Source organism: Danio rerio, chromosome 1 (assembly GCF_052040795.2).
Source record: "Danio rerio strain M-AB ecotype USA chromosome 1, GRCz13ab, whole genome shotgun sequence".
Lineage (NCBI taxonomy): Eukaryota > Metazoa > Chordata > Actinopteri > Cypriniformes > Danionidae > Danio > Danio rerio.
The window spans coordinates 50,848,740-50,869,346 of record NC_141021.1 but is presented as its reverse complement, the minus strand read 5'-3'; the positions used below and the strand labels follow the sequence as shown (position 1 = coordinate 50,869,346).

At 31.4% G+C, this 20,607-nt stretch overlaps 1 protein-coding gene across 2 annotated transcripts in view; it reads right to left on the bottom strand.

Annotated features, from left to right (window-relative positions):
- sorcs3a (sortilin related VPS10 domain containing receptor 3a) overlaps window positions 1-20,607 on the bottom strand; it is a 415,901-nt gene that overhangs the window by 96,568 nt on the left and 298,726 nt on the right. For both annotated transcript variants that reach the window (XR_015476924.1, XM_087237654.1), the window contains exons 6-9: window positions 19,150-19,214; window positions 15,671-15,789; window positions 5,460-5,549; window positions 4,159-4,338 (exon numbers count right to left, since the gene is read on the bottom strand). Coding sequence is in view for 1 of the 2 variants with exons in the window: in XM_087237654.1 (XP_087093780.1) it covers window positions 4,159-4,338; window positions 5,460-5,549; window positions 15,671-15,789; window positions 19,150-19,214 (454 nt within the window). In the remaining variant the exon portion in view is untranslated. The remainder of the gene's footprint in view (window positions 1-4,158; window positions 4,339-5,459; window positions 5,550-15,670; window positions 15,790-19,149; window positions 19,215-20,607) is intronic.

Below are 20,607 nucleotides of genomic sequence, written 5' to 3'. Positions count from 1 at the left end.
TATTATTTATTCAACATCTGTAACAATTTGATCAAATTAAATATTACAGTTTGGGCTGAAATGTATTAGAAAATAAAAAATAAAATAAAACTAAATTTTCACTTCCCAGTTTTGTTTTACTAATGAAATAAAAATATATCAAATTACATAATAAATAATAAAAATTCTAAAACATATTTTTTTACCACAAATTACTAAAAATAAAATGACATAGAAATTGGTCACCCACTAAAAAAAAGTATAGATTTAATATAACTTAAATATTTTATATTACTTAATATATAAGTATAATGGTGTATATGCACAGTTATTGTTTCTTGCCATACTGATAAACTTCCAGTGAACGGTTAATGTGACTTTTTTCCAATTTCATAGAGGTCGGTTCACTACGTTCACAGCATTGATGTTGTAATGTAATTAAAATATAATCAGTTAAACAGATTTCAGCATTCATTTTAGTTGTTCTAGCAAAAACTCTAATGAAAATACTGGAGTAAAATAAATTTTCATATTTAAAAAAAGAAGAAGAAAAAAAAAAAAAAAAAAAATATATATATATATATATATATATATATATATATATATATATATATATATATATATATATATATATATATATATATATATATAAAATTTAATGCCATGCTTCTTGTACAAAGAAGAGACCCACTGAGACCCACTTTATATCGTATATCAATCAGGCAGTCAAGGTTGTTGATTTTTAAAGAAAACACGTCGATAAACAAACGAGTTGATTTTGTAACAGCATGCAGTTTGCCGGAAGCATTTGACCCAGGAAACTGAAAATGAAAAGTCCTTCTGCATACCTCTGTATGTTCTCCATATAAACTATATACCCTATAAACTGAACAGGGGAAATAATTCACTTGCTGATAAAACTCTATAAAATAAAATATAATAAGATAAAAAAAATAATAATAATAATTCAGTAAGCTCATTCAAAAATATAAGCAACCTTAAACCTTTGAATGGTCATTATTTACTGTAACTCCAAGTGTTTCCAATATTCTGTAATAAGCAGTGTGTGTCCTTCAAGCAGAGCCAACAAAAAAGATGTCTGTGAATGCGCTGCCAGAACAAAAAGACACATTATCAATCTTAAAGCTTATAAAACTAAATAAAACCCAAAACAACCTCACTTCTCACTGATCAATAGGCAGATAAATATGACAAACGTCCAGTCATAAGCCGTATCTCCACACGGCCTCCAGCTGGAGCTTCAGTGGAAAAGGCCAGTTTTTCAATAAGCATTAATGAAGGCTGCAATCTATTAGAGATATGGATGGACTGCTGATTCAGGATTGGCACGGCGCACTGCATTGAGGCAGTCTTGGCACAGCAGAGGAGAAACGCATCATAACCAATGCATTAATGAAACCATCCTTGCTTGCTCTCACTAATGGAGCCTATTTTTAGCTGCTTGGACAAGAGAAGCCACTGTTTCATTCCTTTACGTTTTGTGCTCGGCTGCTAATTTTAAAGCAGTATGATGTGGTATATGCTGAGGTTGAGCATATTCTGATTGTAATGTTGGACTGTCCTCAGGGAGGAATTGAGCTCAACTGGCAAATTTGCTTTAAATCATGTGGAGGTGAATGCACTGTAAAAAAAAGAAAAAAAAAAGAAAAGTTCACTCAACAAATTATACAAAAAAAAAAAAAAAAGAAGGTTTTTTGAGTTAACTTAAATCGAGTCAAGTGCAGTCCTTGCATTGAATGTTAAGATAACCCAAAAAAAGTTGCTGTAACTGGAAAAATGAATCTGGGAAAACTTGAAATATTATTTATTAATAATAAATTGTAATTGCTAGAAAAAAAATGTTGCATAAACTAGTAATATTAAGTTACAATAATTTAAAAAAAGTTAAGAAAAACAAAAAAAGTTGTGGTTATTAAAAAACTTAAGTTGAAGTAACTAGAAAAATATTTGTGGTAATTAGAAAACTTAAGTTGGAGTAACAAAAAAATAGCTGAGAAAAAAAAAGTTGTTGCAGTAGATAGTAAAATTAAGTTGTGGGAACTATAAAAATTGAGATGTGAGATCTTAAAAAATTAAGTTGCAGTAGATAGTAAAATAATTTGTGAGAACTATAAAAATTAACATGTGAGGAATATAAAAAAAATTATAATATATATATATATATATATATATATATATATATATCTTTAAAATAAGCTGCTGTAGATATTAAAACTAAGTTGTGAGAACCCTAAAAAATAATTTGCGATAGAAAGTAAAATTATGTTGCCAGAACTATAAAAATTAAGATGTAAAAACTATAAAAATTAAGTTGTGCTAGACAGTAAAATTAAATTATGAGAGAAATAAAAAATAAGATGTAAGCACTAAAACAATTAGATGCAAAATTAAGTTTTAAGAACTATGAAAACTAAGTTGTGGGAACTATAAAAATTAAGATGCGCTAAATAGTAAAATTAAATTGTGAGAACTAGAAAAAATTCTATGTAAGAACTGAATAAGTTTAAATAAATAATTAAATCAAGTTGTGAGAACTTTAAAATTTAAGATGTGACAACTAACAAAATTAGGTTGAAGTAAATAGTAACATTAAACTGTGAGAACTATAAAAATAAGTTATGAGAACTATAAAAATTAAGTTGCAGTAGATAGTAAAATTAAGTTGTGAGAACTATAAAAAGTAAGATGTAAGAACAAAAACAATCGGTTGCAGTAAACAGTAAGATTACGTAGTGATAACTATAATATATTAAATTATGTTCATATATTAAGTTATGAACATAAATAAAAAATAAGTTGCAGTAGTCAGTAAAATTACGATGTGAGAACTAAAAAATGAAGATGTGAGAACTGTAAAAATTAAGACGTGAGAACTATAAAAATTAAGTTACAGTCGATATTAAAATTAAGTTACAGTCGACATTAAAATTAAGTTACAGTCGACATTAAAATTAAGTTACAGTCGATATTAAAATTAAGTTACAGTCGACATTAAAATTAAGTTACAGTCGACATTAAAATTAAGTTACAGTCGATATTAAAATTAAGTTACAGTCGACATTAAAATTAAGTTACAGTCGACATTAAAATTAAGTTACAGTCGATATTAAAATTAAGTTACAGTCGACATTAAAATTAAGTTACAGTCGACATTAAAATTAAGTTACAGTTGATATTAAAATTAAGTTACAGTCGACATTAAAATTAAGTTGTGAGAACTAAAAATTAAGGAAAATAGAAAATAGAAATAATAAGTTCTCAGAATTAAGTTGTGATAGCTGGAATAAATTAAAGTAACTAGAAAAAAATTAGTTATGAGAACCAAAATAATTAAAGTTAACACTTTACAATGTGGTTGTATTAGTTAACTTTAGTCAATGCATTAGTTGATATGAATTAATGATGAACAACACACCTGTTAAGCATTAATCTTTAGTTAATTAATCTATAATATATGTAAGGGATAATCAATGGCTTTCCATTAGTTAAAAGCATTTAAATGCACGAATCAACGCAAAGGGGAGGATGGTTGACTTCATAAAGCACATTTGTAAGTTGGTAAATCCCCATGTGTCCTCGAGATTACACAGAAAAGAAGGCTGCGGCAACTGTCACCGAGTTGCTATGGTATTACTGATGTTTGAGAGAAATGCATTTATTTCAAACTGTAATCAAAACTGACTGGAACTACCTGTGCATTAAAGGATAGTGTTGGAGTAGTGTACACTTTACAATAAGGTATTACTAATTCTTAAGCAAGCTTGAGCCCAGCTATGCAGAAAACTGTTTCCACACTCCAACACCCGATTAAACGTACATTTTCCAGCGGTAGCAAACTACAGTATGTTTTCACAGCACAATGATGTCTTTTATCTGGACAGATCAAGAGAAACGTTCCTCCACGAACTGCTAGCAGCTCCCACTGAACACCCCCAACGACAACATTGGACTACAACTCAATTCATCTCTCTGTCTTCACCACTATCGTTCATTTACGCTTGCTAATTCCCTCAGGCTTAAGATAATGTGGGCTACGCTCAAGAAGCGGCGTCTGACAGGAATGCTAATGCGGCCTGAGGAGTAACGAGCAAGCTAGCGCGAAGCTGTCGACTGGAAGGCTAACATTAGCGTGTTAACAAGTTAGTGATGAAGTTATGCCTCGTAAAGGTCGATCATGCTGTTTCCTCCGAGGCCGCGGCTGGTCCTGACGTTCTCCAAGGCTAGGGTGAAGTAAATCCCACGCGAGTCCGATATGTACAGGTTGTAGGTGTCGTTCTGGTTCCACTCCTGGACGGCGGTGAAAACCTGACCTTGATCTGTGCTCACGATATGCATGTCCTAGGAAGCCGAAACGAGAAAAGGACAGGAGAGAAGACAGCAAGGGGGAAGAAAGACAGAAAAAGGAGAAGTCATTAGTACAGACCCCTGTGGTTTTCAGCAGCCTTGATCTACAGGATTACATGTTTGCGCAGGGCTTAGATGAACATGTGTTTTAATGTATACCCGAATGACCAGAACAAGCCAGACGGAATTAGATTTTGCCGTGTGGAACATAGGAAATGTGCTTGGATTTGGTAACTAGTTGGTAGCTTTATGTTTGCGTGATCATTCATCCACACCAGTAGGTGTCAGTACTACAACTAATTTATTTATTTTTTGTAGGATTTATGTTTGGCCTTTTACCTTTATTAGATAGGACAGTATTGAGACAGGAAGCAAAGTTGGAGAGAGAGAGGAGGGTAGGGTAGGGAAATGTCCTTGAGTCAGGATTCGAAATCAGGGTGCCCTGACTGGCTACTGCACCATACAGTATGTCAACACATGTAGGCGGATCATAGACATATACACTAGATATCGCATACATCACCCTGAGTATGCGACAATACGGCCGCCACATTTGGACAGTGCTCCTGAGTGGTCTGAGTGTTTCAGAAACTGCTGATCTACTGGGATTTTCACGCACAACCATCTCTAGGGTTTACAGAGAATGGTCTGGACAATTGTCTTATTGATACCAGAGGTCAGAGGAGAATGACCAGACTAGTTATAACTGATAGAAAGGCAACGGTAGCAAAGTAAGGCTACAGCAGCAAAAGACCACACTTGTATAGTAAGGTGTACCTAATATAGTTAATATATTTTACAAATAATATATACACTTATCTTTAAAACAAAATATTTTTGGTTTTATGTATCTGTGAACAAATATATTATGTCAAAACAAACTTTGATTTTATTAAATTTTTTTTTTTTAAATTATTAAATGGCTTTAGTCGAAATATTAGTTTTAAAGAAATTTTTGCACTAGAATAAAATAATTTATTATTTATTTAACAGTTAAAATGTCCCATCTACTTTATTCAGACCTTAATGAGAATGGATAAATCATTTATAATAAACATTGCAGTAGACAAGAAATGTCGGTTTTGATTTAATAGGGACTTAAAGCAGTCTCTTACCTTTGGCAAGGAGTATTTTGGCAGTTTGATGCGTATAAAAGCTTCTCTTTGATAGGACACATAGTAGCTCGCTCTGCCAGTGGTCGTCACCTACAAGAGAAAAAATAACACATATCTAAGATATCAAATAAACTGGCATCAGCACTGGGAGATCCACTGGCTGGAACTATTGATTTGTGTTTGTACTTTGAACAAAAGTTTAGAAGTGGGTGGTATGACCAAACTCTTATATCATTGTATGAATAATTTTATGTAAAGATAATGTTGCGCTGGCTTTGTTAAAGTCAGTATGAAGCAGAAGTGACTATGGACTGCAGTGTTGTGATATATTTCTAGCTGAAACAGAAAAGGAGCACAAACAGAAAAGTGTCACACCGTCAAACTGATGTGATAGGACTTTAAGATCAGCATTACAAAAATTGATTGATGGATTGGTTGATTGAAAATAATTACCACAACAAAATTTATTTCAATTGTACAACATTGTTTTAAGGACCAAATCAAAGTCATATTAGAATAATTTCTGAAGAATTATGTGACATTAAAGACTGAAGTTACTATGCTGAAAATCACATAAATAATTTACTATTTAAAATAACAATTTGTATTTTCAATAAAATAACAAAATATATAATTTAAAAATAATTTTAAAAACTAAATAAAATAAGTACAGCCTTTATGCAAACAAATAAAACATCTAACTGACTCCAAGCATTTAATTGGCTGGGTAAACATGAAAAAAGGCCGCCTCGATTGTTATTACTCGGTTGAATGGGCGTTATCAGTGATCTATCAGCTGATAGATATGGGCCAGTAGGGGCCTATTTTTATCCACACACATGGTTAATTAGCTATAGATCACATACAGCTGCAGCCGAAAGTTAATGATAATTATTTATGTTATTTATTAAATTTCCTATTAATTGTATTTTTTATTAATGTCTACCCCTACCCCAAACCTAAACTCAACCGTCACATTAATGTAAAAACAGATCTGGATCTGGAGTCTTCTCTATTAGTATACAGTAGCTGATATGTAACCATGTGGATAGATGATAACAGTCTTCTGAGCCTTACAGTAGGTGCAGGAGGCCCCTACTAGCCCTTATCTGTCAGCTAATAACCACTGATAAAGCCCATTCGATCAAATGACAACATTCAAAGCGGTTGAACAATCAAAATATGTCTACTCATAATGACAATTTAACATATATATGAATTTTTTTACGTTTTACTAAACATTTTGTAGTCTGAATTTTGTTTATGGAGATTAAAACAAAGACAAAATCTTACTAACTCAAAACATTTAAATGGTAGTGTAAATATGAAAACATATGACATGAAAACATACATAAAAATTCTACTAATACATCATTAATTTTACAAATACGTCACATCATTATAAACGTCTTGTGGTGGAGGATGAGGGAGCTCTCAAATTTCATCTAAATTATCTCAATTTGTGTTCTGAAGATGAGCAATGTTCTCAGGTCATCAGAACAACATGAGAAAGACTGATTAAAAACAGAAAGTCGATTTGATTTTAGTGAACTAACCCTTTAATTAATCCCACATAGACTGAACACAGTAAAGTTTTCCAGATTTGTGATACATATTATATGTTAACTTCATATTATATAATATCACTTGTTGTAGTTATAACAGAAAATGCATAATATTTAACTGTTTTAAAGCTTGTATTTGCATTGTCAAATATATTAAATTATTAACATTTCACTAAATGTCTTGTAGTTTGCCATTGTGGTTTTGGTTAGTTGACCCAGAAATGACAATTATGTAATTAATATCTGTTCTATATCTGTACAATTCTGTTATCATGTCGTTTCAATCTCCTACGTCCTTCATTCATTTTCAATAACACAAATTAAGATATTTTAGATGAAATCCAGGAGCTCACTCATCCTCCAATAATGCAATAATCCCAATTTTTTTATATCCAGAAAAGGAACCAAAAACATTAGAAAAAAAAAATATATATATATATATATATATATATATATATAAATAAATATATATATATATATATATATATATATATATATATATATATATATATATATATATATATATATATATATATATATATATATATATATATATATATATATATATATATATATATATATATATATAATAAAAAAAACAACTAAATACGACTATTTTTGTCTATATTTACATTGATTTTGTTATATTTTCTGGACTTTGAATGTCTTGGACTAATTGCTGCCTATACAGGATAAGCTCTCAAATTTCATCAAAATTATCTTAATTTGTGTTCTGAAAATTGACGAAGGTCTCAGATGATCACAACAACATAAGGATTTATGTTATGATAATTTTGAATTATTATTTTTTTTTTTTGTAAACTAACCCTTTAATAAGGGTGACCCTATAACGTATAGACTTAACACAGTACAGTTTTTCAGATTTGTGATACAATTTATATGTTCTTGTTTAGGTTTTTGAATTACATTATGGGACCTTGAGCTTTCCTCCAAAAGCTCTTGATGTTGACAAGTTTAAAAACGTGACTTGTATTGAGATTTTTAATAGTTTGAAGTGATATATTATCTGGGTTGGTGTACTACGGCACAAAAATGTCGTAATAAGCTGCCAGTGAATTTTCTGTTGTTTTACAAACTTAGCTCTCTGTTTATTATTTCTCAAACAATATCTTGTCTCAAACTACTAAAACGTCAATAAAAGTCACTCTGTTGAAACTGCAAAGTTGAATTTACAACATTGAAGGTGGACAGAGCAGAGATAAAACTCCTATAATGCAATTCACAACCGTAAATTAACAGAAAACACTTGTAAATCACAAACATGGAACTTTTTTTGAATAGAGGTTGTTTAGGATATAAGCATATGCTGTATTCTCTCTTTATTAAACAAAAATTGTTCTTAAAAATAATATTTTATTATTTTTGAAGCTTGTTTTTGCATCGTCAGCTCCCTGGAACCCTACCGTTCACTGAACTCAAGCTGTTAACCTGTCTTCTCCAGCAGCGCTCTCACCAAGCGGTAAATTCAGAAGGCTAATTCGGTAACGGCGAGTGTGTGGGGGTTATATCTGGAACGATTCGTTTAAAAGAATCTCCCAAGCATGATCTGAAGGATACTGCTTGGTCCTGGTTTGTCGATGCCCTTTGCAGTTCAAGAGTAGCGAGTGGTAAATATCTCGCAGGACAATCGATACCCTCATTATTCTCTGTCAAGAGAAATCTTTAATTCTCACAAGCAGCGCGGGCCCCTGCTCTCGCCCCGCTCCAAAGGGGGATTGTTGGCGCTAATGATAGAGCGTGTAGCAAATACACATCGGTTGTTAGCATACACAGCAGGAACTGTCAGAAGCTTGTCATATCCGCGGCCGCACAAGAGGGAACGGCGAAATGAAATAAATAACTCTCGCTCAGCACAAAAGGTACTTCATTCCACCAAAGTAGCAGACACGTTTAATTCATCCCCAACTCCTTTCATCGTTTCAATTAGAGGGCATATATGAGCACGCCCAACAGGATTCCTATTTGAACGTGGGAATAAAACGACGCCATGATTACATGACAGAAACAATTACTCCTCTTAGCTGGAAGCGTGGTCTTTTATAAAGGTTCAGAAAGAAAGAGAGAGCTGGTGCCTAGAGAAAACTTCTAAACAAACAGCATGTCCGACGCGCCTCCAGAAAGCGGCTCCGCGTGAAACTGGAGGAAGGAGCAGGCAGGATCAATGCTTTCCAGGGGCAGTTGAACTTCGAAAGAAATTGGAATGATCGATTTTTTTTTTTCTCTTTTCGAATTCTTTGGACTGTGATGCGGCATGACAAAACATTGGGGTTTCAGCGGCCAGTGCTTATTGGCAGGACTTGTTATCTGCTTTGCCGTCAGACTTCCAAGAGGGCTGCGAGTAAGTGTTTTCAAACTTTCCATCAATGCGTAGAACTTCGGTCAATGAGGAATGGCTGTATTGTGAGCTGTGAGCAAGCTTTGGATATAAGCAATTTATGTGCACAAAAGCTTTGAGGGTGTTTACACAGGTTTGGTTTGATTTTGAAAACTTGAACACTGCCATCTGACATCAGTGTCTCTGTTTACACCTCATATAAAAGAGACAGTTCATATATAACAAAATGGACAGGGCCAGTGTTAAGGGGTAAGATTAAACAATTATAAAGTCCCACCAAGTGGGATCTGAACGAGTGTTCCGATTAATCCTGTGGACCAGCCTGAACACCCACCAGTGACCTACTCACACCAGCAGCTTCTCCACGATGGATGTCCAGTGTTCTTCAGCCTCCAACACCTAAACTGCAGCTCTGCACAAGAAGTTTGGCCAGAGGAGAAATGGACATGCCCAACTGAGCCTGGTTTTCCCAGAGGTTTTCCTTCGCTTTCATCAATTGGTGAAGTTTGCTAGCTTGAAGTCTCCACTAGCTTGCTTGGTTTAGGATTTGTGGAGCTGCACATCATTGGATTTGCTCTTCAGTGTTTGGACTTTCAGCAGTGAAAATGAAGCCACACTTAACTGAACTAAACTGAACTTCAAGTCTGAAAACTGGACTGACACCGTTTCTATTTACTAGAACTTTTATAAACATGAATTAAATTTAACTAATTGTTTTTATTGTTGTATCATGGCGTGTAGTCTTAAACAAATGAAGAATTTGCTAATAAACAACGTAACTCATTGAAGACTGAAAATAGCATCTTTTTTCTTTCATGTAAAGCACACTTCGATGATCTTTGAATAATACAGTACAGCAAAGGTGCCCTAAAATAGTCCCTACCCTCATTTGTACTGTTTCCGAGCAAATCGTTTTCACACAGATGGATAGTAATGTATTCAAAACCTGTCCTGGATTGGAATTGGATATTTAGGCCATTACCATTTACCTTCCCACCCCTCCATGAGTTTAAAAATATAAAAATTTTGATGCACTGGGGAGTTGAAAATGACAAATAAGCACGGACACATTCACAGGTACTGTAGGCGCAAAAAAACTTTCGCAGAATGGTAAGAAAACTTCATGAAGTTGGTTTTTGCAAAGACACGAGGGTGAGAAAAGGATGACAGAAAGTTCATTTTCAGGTGAACTATTTCTTTAAGGTACATATTCACACTGACAGTGATCTGCCGCCCAAAGCAAGCAGAAGTCATTCATTTTCAATGAGATTTGGCGATGGGAGGTGAGATGAGTGGCAGCAGCCGGCGCCAACGCGACAAAGGTGAGCAAAGTTCAACTTCATGCAAATGAGCTGCGACGCCATGGGAAGTGATGCCTTGAGTATAGCTATTTGAATCAAATGTGAGCTCAATTTGGATCACATTCATTTTAAAATCTTTTTGAAACGGAAATACTATCCAGATAAGTTTTTGGAAGAAAACTTACAAAATTAAGGTTGAAATGTATTATGCAAAAGGAAAATGAAATATAAAAAATGTCAGTGTAGTTCTGTTTTTCCAAGATGTGCAAAGTTTAGTAATAAAAATGTAATTAAAATGGATTTACATACAGTATGTAGTTAATATATATTAATATAAATATACACAATATTTTGAAATACATATTGGATTTTGCTACAAAATCATAATTTTCCAAACTCTGAATCTAAATGCAATTAGACAGATAAAGTTTAAATGTTTATTTTGCTATCCTTTGTTGCACGTTTATTACACACATTAGCTAAATTTGATAAAACCTGATAAAATTAGAATGTAATTTACATATTTAAAATGTGGTTGGAAATGGCAAATATATATATATATATGCATTTAATTTTGCACTTTACTTACAGCAGTATATATATATATATATATATATATATATATATATATATATATATATATATATATATATATATATATATATATATATATATATATATATATATATATAGTGGGGTAAAGATGTCGTTTACTTAATATTTTCACCAGATGTTGATAGCAACCAAAGAAATCAATATATGAAAAGAAAACTAATCTAATTAATTTACAAATTAAGTTAAGTGTAATAAATGAAGAATAAAGTAATCAAAACATGAAGAAAGGAAGGTATATAAAGGCATTGAAAGCTTAGACAGCAACTGAAATCTCTCAGTAGTTCTTCAGCAACCCTCTGCCCTTCGTCATTGTAAATTAATATTAGCTGCTTCAGTCCAACATCAAAATTAGCAGAATGATGAAGATGAAACCATAAGGGTAGACAATTCAGCAAGACAATAATCCACAACACAGCCAAGGAAAAAGAAAATCAAGCTGTAGAATGGCCAAGCCAATCACCTGACTCGAATCCAATATAGAATACAAACTAAAAGATCAGTTTGGATGGACGAGACCCACAGAAACATCAAGATTTTTACACTTTATTGAAGCAATGGATGTGACTTCATTCTTTATATGAGAGGTGCCATCACCAAAGAAGCCTAAACAGTCAAATAGTCAACACTTTACATTTTTCTTTCTTAGCTATTAAACAGTATATATATATATATATATATATATATATATATATATATATATATATATATATATATATATATATATATATATATATATATGTTAAATTTATTCATACTTTGCCGGTTTACATATTGCATATTACAGTACAACTCAAAATTACATTTAATTCCACAATTAGTTATTAGTTCAGCTGTTAGAATTTTTATTTATTTTCTTTTTATTAGAATATGCAAAAAGGTACATAAATTGGGATCATACAAATACAAAAAAAAAAAAAAAAAACATCAACAAAAAATCATAACAAAACAACTATAAAAAACAAAACAAAAACAATATAGTCAGGTACTGTTAGGTGTGTGTGTGTGTGTGTGTGTGTGTGTGCGTGTGTGTGTGTGTGTGTGTGTGTGTGTGTGTGTGTGTGTGTGTGTGTCCATGTAAAGGTAACTTGGTGAAAAGGTCAGATTACATACATTAGGAACAATATCAGCCAATAAATGAAGCAAGTATCGCAGATATAAGTAAAACAGAAAAAAAGAAACCAGTCAGAGTTAGGGAGTAACAACACGGCTTAGTAATGTATGATTGTAATAATGACAGTAAAAAGAAAGAAAGGACAACAGTAATAATAAATGACAATGATAATAAATCACAAGTACTACACCAACTACTGCTACAGAAAGTTACTTATATTACAACTACTATTGCTGCTACTACAGTCACAACCACAACTATTACTACTATAATGTCTACTACTGCTGATACTACCACAACAATGACTACCACTACTGATACTACTACAGCGTCTGCTACAACTAATACACGGTCTACTACTACTACTACTACCGCAATCACTGCTACTACAACATCTACATCAACGACATCTACTACTGGTACTATTACACCAACAACGATTACTACTGCTACAACGACACTTTTACTACTTCTGCTACCACTATGCCAACGACATCAACTACTACAGGAACTAATACTTCAATAAATCACAATTACAATCGATACTACTACAATGACAGCTGTTTGATTTAAAAGTTTTAGATTTTGTGAGTTGTGAGAGACTGAGAGATTACAAGATCCCCATGCTAGCAGTTTATAAATGCTGTTCAATGGGAAAGACAGAGCATTCCTCAGGGAGAAAGGACTGAGAAATCCCAGCAGGTCTGTTGCTCTTTTTGTTATCTCACAGAGTAATGGCAAAAGGTTGCACTGTTATCGTTCACTCTTTTTTTCCCAGTCACGCTCTTTGACTTTTATTAATTGTGGATGTCACTGTGCAATACAATGCAATGCAATGCCAAAGAAAGTTTAAGTATATTCAGTAGCAGTGTACAGTAGTCGACATTAGAAGTGGATTAAAAAGGTTTTCAAAATTGTCCTTAAGACAATAATAATAATATTTATTTTATATAGCACCTTTCAAATGTAATTTTAAACACTTATAAAAAAAAAAAAAAAAATACAAGTATAGACCTTTTTCTTGGAACGCAAAATTACCCATTATGCTTTGCGTGTATGCGCAAGGAGAATGCGAAGAACTTCCGGTCTGCAGCTGATGCGTGTAAACAGTCATATTTAGACAGCTTTGAAATGATAGTTTTAATCTATTTTACCTGCTTTTATCCTCTTTGAACTAATACTGTTGTGCATCACCACCATCTCCTGGATTGATCATGTAAAGAAATGCGATCTAATAGGATGGAAAACAGCTGCTGTGAGGCATTTTCCCCTCGTTGTCAGACGGCATCTTCTGCAGTTTAAATGAAGCCTCGTCATCACTAAAGTCAACATTTTCTCTTTATTTCAAATATATAACCAGCCCAAACAAATGTAGTTCACCAAAATGTTTGACACACATGTAGCCTGCACTGTGCCACTGACACACTGATTTAATAACTGTGACAAAGTGAAAATATAGGCTAGTGTCATTTCGAAATGACAGAAAAACACAAACCGTGGTAAAAACAACACACGAAATAAAACACAAACGGCTCACGATTAGAATGAACAGCAAATCAGCCAGCAGAGTATCAAAAACAGACTTTTATTGGTCATTTTTGTAAATTGCACGACTTTCATACCTGTTAAGTCTCATGCCAGTACTCTGGTTTGCTCTCTCTCTTTCTCTCTCTCTCATTCTCTGTATGTGTGTGCGTGTGTGTGTGTGTGTGTGTGTGTGTGTGTGTGTGTGTGTGTGTGTGTGTGTGTGTTAAAGAGCCGCTGAGCGAACAGCTGACAGGCCGGGAACGCACACACACACTATTTCTGACGGCAGACACGTGAACTAGGAGAACGTTTTTCTCGTATTTCTGACGCGCTTGAACCAGATGTGACAGATTATAACGGCTTTAACAGACACATTTCTAAGTTGTGTGTCACAAAAACACTCTGTTACCCATGAAAAACGTTATTGAAACCCATTTTCGAAGCGCAAATTACCAGTTGTACACGCTGTAAACGGAAGTTTTTAGCATTCTACCGGAAGACGCTGGTCGCTATGGCGCCCTCCATGCAGCAGCCATGAAAAAGGTCTATAGTAGAAAAAAACATGCAGAAGGTAAAATGTATGTTTAAATAAAAGTATATAAGAAAATATAAAGTCAGAAACATTGTTAAGTTAAAACCAATCCAAAATACACATATACCTCACACCTCATTCTGTTACTATATATATATATATATATATATATATATATATATATATATATATATATATATATATATATATATATATATAGTATATTTTATTTTTATTTTTTATTTTTTTAAACAAAACATAAGCCATTTATTCATATTATGAGGGATAATTATACCTGAAGCCATTTGTTTTCTGATTAAAAAAAGACCTTGCACTTAAAAGGTTGCACATAATAGAATTTTACAGTCAAGATTACATTTGTGAAAATGACCTATTTTTTTTTTCAAAGGATTATTTATGATTTTGAGCTCACTACACTTGAAATCTTAAGTTTATGCATTTTCATGGTACATACGTAAAATTAATATTTTTCTTTTTATAAAATTAATATTATATTATATATTTAATACTAATATATTAATATTCATATTTTTAGGTGATAGGACCAAAATGCTAAACTTTAAGTTATGTTCAGTCAACATAATTGTTTAAGATAACATTAGGGTTAATAGTGTAGAACTCAAGTGGCTGCCATTAACCACACGTCATGATTATGCCAAGTATGTTTCGATCCTTGATGTTGATCCTGGAACATCATTTTTGTTTGAAAATGTAACCCATACCTAGGCTATTCCTCACCTCTAAACCCAACCATAGCAGTAAACTATTCACAAAATCAGAGAAGAACAATAGTTGGATAACAATCACGTAGAAGTGCATAAACCTAAGTTTAAGTCTAAACTTAACATGAACGGTAAACACATCCCTTAAATCTAATTGGCTGTTTGAAATATTGTTCCAGGATAAACATAGAAGTTAATCCAGGATCGCAACTTTCTTGGCAAAATCGTGACGTGCGGTTGCTCATCGACTTCTAAATTAGAAAATAAAATCCAGGTTGGCCGCCAGCAACCAGCATCCTTCAAAAGATCTTCTTTGTGATCAACAGAAGAAATAATCTCATACATCATTTTCAGTGATGAGGTCATTTTCATTTTTGGGAGAACTGTGTAACTTTAATATGTAATAAGGTTTAATATGTAATTAATACATCTACCAAAGTAAGAAGAGCTCTGGTTCTTACCTGAACAAACACATATTCATCCTGAACCACGAGTGAGTTGGTCTCGATGTATCCAGGAAATGGATGCGTTCTGCTGGATTCAGAGCAGGCTTGAGCTCTGCATGTCACATACTGACAATCTGTTGTAAGGAGAGACAGAAAGAGAGGATTCAAGCTGTTAATTAGATTCTGATTCCGAGGGTACAGAGTCCAATAACCCCTGACTGCTTCTCATGATCTCTAAGAGGGCTTCGGCTTCAGAGAACATTAGCTGGAAGATCCAGAATTATGATTATGACAATAAAAGGAAAGTTCATTCAGACAAATGCAATTTCTGTCATTGTAGAGCGTAACAGCTGGGTTTCTGAAGTAAAAAATATATATAATAATTATCCATTTTCTTCAAAAGGAAATAGATTTTTGACTGAAGTGCTTTGAAACTTGCAGTGTTTTTCATCCATTTTCCTTCAGCTTAATCTCTATTTTAGAGGTCGCCACAGCGGAATGAACAGCCAACTATTCCAGCATATGCAGCTTTACGAAGAGGATGCACTCCCAACCACTATCCAGTATTGGGTAAACCCCCCAAATTGTATAGAACATACTTTTCTAACAGCCGAGTAGTTCGTTTATATTCAAATGCAGTACCTACTGAGTAGTAGGAAGTTTCGGATGCAGTCTTTGTTTTGCTAAACAATACTACGCATAATGCTCTGTAGAAAATTTTACCAATCAGAGACTCACAACGAGCAAAGCTAGCCAAATAATAATAATAATAATAATAATAATAATAATAATAATAATAATAATAATTATTATTATTATTATTATTATTATTATTATGATTATTATTATAATTATTATCATTATTATTATTATTATTATTATTATTATTATTATTATTATTATTATTATTATATTATGTTATTATTATATTATTATTACTATTATTTTTATTATTATAAATAAGTAAAGTAATATTAGTACTATTATAATAATAATACCAATAATAATGCCAATAATAATAATAATAATAATAATAATAATACTTATTATTATTCATAATAAAATTTAAAAAATAGTATTTAAATGTTATTATTAGAAATAATAATAGCAAAAATTAATAGTATTACTAGATTATTTTACTTTTTATTATAAATAATAATAATAATAATAATAATAATAATAATAATAATAATAATTAATAAAATAATATAAAATAATTAATCTGGGGTCGCCACAGCGGAATAAATCGCCAACTTATCCAGCATATGTTTTTACGCAGCTGATGCCCAGCCAGCTGCAACTCATGACTGGGAAACATCCATACACACACATACTATGGACAATTTAGCTTACCCAATTCACCTATAAAAAATGTTTTTGGGCTGTGGGGGAAACTGAAGCACTCTGAGAAAACCCACGCAAACACAGGGAGAACATGCAAACTCCACACAGAAATGCCAAAAACCTTCTTGCTGTCAAGCGACTGTGCTACCCACTGCGCCACCGTGCTGACCAATAATAATTACTATTACTGTTAATAATTTTAATAAAGAATAATAATAATAATAATAATAATAATTAATATTATTATTAATAGTATTATTATTAATAATATATGCTTACAATATACTTCTTTTCTTCTCATCAAAGTTTGCTATGTTGTGATCCTAAAAATAAAAAAATAAAAAAATCCTTAAGGAAAAAATGAATGGAGAAAAATACTACTTCAGTCTGCACTGCTGGAAATATGAGCACTAACGGACTCCATTTCGTTCACCCTCAACCCTTTCGGTTTATGGAAGATTGGATACAAAAACAACATTGACAAAAATAAATAAATAAAATAAAATCTTTCAAAATTGTCCTTTTGTATTCGTAAAATAGGGCCAGGAAAACAATAACAGAACCTTCATTTTTGGCTGAACTTTTTCCCTTTAGCCACTGAGAGAAAGACAGCATTAATCTGCTATCAGATGGTGTATTTATCATGACGGTAATCCCGTCTAGCTGCCTGCAGGACTGGCTTTATTCTCAGCTTGTGAATTCATCTCTCATGTTTTTTCTTTTCCTCCTCTAACATCAGGACTGAAACGCAGACCAGGAGATGTGGGATGTGAGAGGAAGGTAAAGGCGAAAAGTTGCAGGAGAAAGAGAATCGGAAATAACCTTATTGTATACACTGAAGGAGCTTTCTTTGGATGAGTATGCTGAAGAAATGCTGTATAGCACACACTTCACAGACAGTCAGTGTTTTCAGTCTCAGAGAGTCTGAGTGACAGTGAATGAGAGAGAAAATAAGAGTGTTTTTGAAAGCAATAGTAAACAGTAAACAATTCTGGGTTTCAAACTATTTGTTTATGTTGTCCCAATACAAATCCATTAAGTTACTTAAATTGTTTTTAACAAATTTCAGTGGATTTAACATAAAATATATAAGTTGTCTCCCAAAAAAAATCTCAAAAATTGTGTTGATTCAGCTCATTTTAAATAAGTAGTTTAAACATGCAGCAATGTTTTAATTTATTTAAAGTGCACTAATACTGGTGTAATGCTAAGTGAATGATAAATTTGGGAACTTGTTATTCCTCAAATCAAGGAAAAAAAAAAAAAAAAAAAAAAATATATATATATATATATATATATATATATATATATATATATATATATATATATATATATATATATATATATATACTTTTTAAAATAAAACATAAATTTTTTAATTCCATTTTAAAATTATTTATATCATTAAAAATTATTCAATACAAATTTAAATACAATTTGACTTAAAACAAAATAAAACAAAACATTTTCTTCAAAAGAAACATTTTAATTACTTTTTTAATGAATGGATTCGAATTACAGTAGATATAATAAAAATTCACAATAATTTTAAATATGATTTAATATAAAATATGTAATAGTTTATAAAAAAATAAATACATAAAATAATTATTAATTAGATTATTTAAAAAATAGAATGTAAATGCAATTTTAAATAATTACAAAAAAATACATTTTAAATAAATTTAAACATTTTATTCGTAGGACACATTTGAATTATTATAATTTTTTAAAATATTTTTAAATATACACACACACACACACACACACACACACACACACTATATATATATATATATATATATATATATATATATATATATATATATATATATATATATATATATATATATATATATATATAATTATAATGAAAATGTTATTATTATGTAATAATAATAACAATAATATAAACATATGTAAAACCTTAAAAATAAAAGAAAATTTTATAAAATTAAATTAAATTAAATTAAATTAAATTAAATTAAATTAAATTAAATTAAATTAAATTAAATTAAATTAAATTAAATTAAATTAAATTAAATTAAATTAAATTAAATTAAATTAAATTAGTGTTATTGATCATCTTTTAGGCTTGCAAAATCCAAACAATCAACAGACACAAAAAAACACCATAAGAAGCAACTTACGGCCATCAGGTGTGTGAGCCTCCATGTGTACCAAATCAAACTCCTTGTCCAAACCGGTTACTGACCTGCATTAGACACACACCAGAGCAAGGAGAAAGCTTTATTTCAAAGAAAGGAAAAAATAAAAATAAATAAAATCAACCCATAGCACACGTCCATTTTGGTGTAAAGAAAGCTGTGAAATGCCACTAACACAAAAGCTACATGACAAGAAATGCAACCAAAGTACAATATGATCCATAATTGGAGCTGTGTGTGTAAAAACATGCATTTGTTTATGTAAATGTGTGCTGAAATTAGCATGTTGACATCAATAGGAAACATGATCAAGTCCATGATTAATCAGAGACCCCCATAAAGCAATGATCTTAAACTCAATTCCTGAAGGGCCGCAGTTATAAATAAATAAAAAAATAAAAAAATAAAAAAATAAATAAATAAATAAATAAATAAATAAATAAATAAATAAATATAACAACAACAACAATAATAATAATAATAATAATAATAATAATCATAATAATAATAAATAAAAATTTAAAGGTAGACTGTTACTTTAAGACAATCATATAACACCTAAAAATCTCTCATTTTTATTTAAGAGGCACTTTAACAAACACTAGCATTAACTATTGTGTCTTTTACAGCTGAAGTACCACTCTTCTTCTATGACTCATGTACAAAGTGAGGACAAACTTCTTCTAAAAGCTCCTCTTTCTCACCGACGGTTAAAAACATCTCTGAAATACAGATAATCTTAGCTACGTCGTGTTTACAAAAGAAGAACTGACTGCACTTTAGACATCCTGGACAAAAAAAGAAAAAAAACTGTAATGTTCCTGCAACCTTACTCTTACATTGCTTCATGTTTAAAAATAAATAATGGATGAAAAACACTTGTGCAACTGGATATCATCTTGGACTTAGCACATACAGTAGTGAATTAAAGGCAGTTTCTTGCTAAATCAGTGTAGAAATGTGCTATTCTGAGTCAGAGATAGTTATATCAAAGAGAAAGTGACCAATGAAAGAGGGCTCCCGTGATGCAGCCCATTAAATAAGACAGCTTTAATTGTGGTAATATGATGCGATTAAAAATTAAAAAAAAATTAAAACAGAAAAAAGTAAGAAACAGGTCATTATTACATATCAGTAGGCTCAGACAGAATCTGCAAACATTTTTAGCTATTTCTGCGCAGAATTTTGTAAAAAATCTGCACATTTATGCGGAATGATTTTGGGAGTATCATAACAAAAAACAAACAAACAAAAAAAAAACATATGAGGGAAAAAAAAAAAAACTTTTATTTAGTTTACAATGCAAATCCAAGTAGATCCACTTAATTGGAAAATAAAGCAAGTTTTAATATAATACATAAACCAAGAGACAAAATATTATTTTGCAAACTGTTTTGTAAATAAATCATATAAATATTTTTATATTTAATTTCATATTCT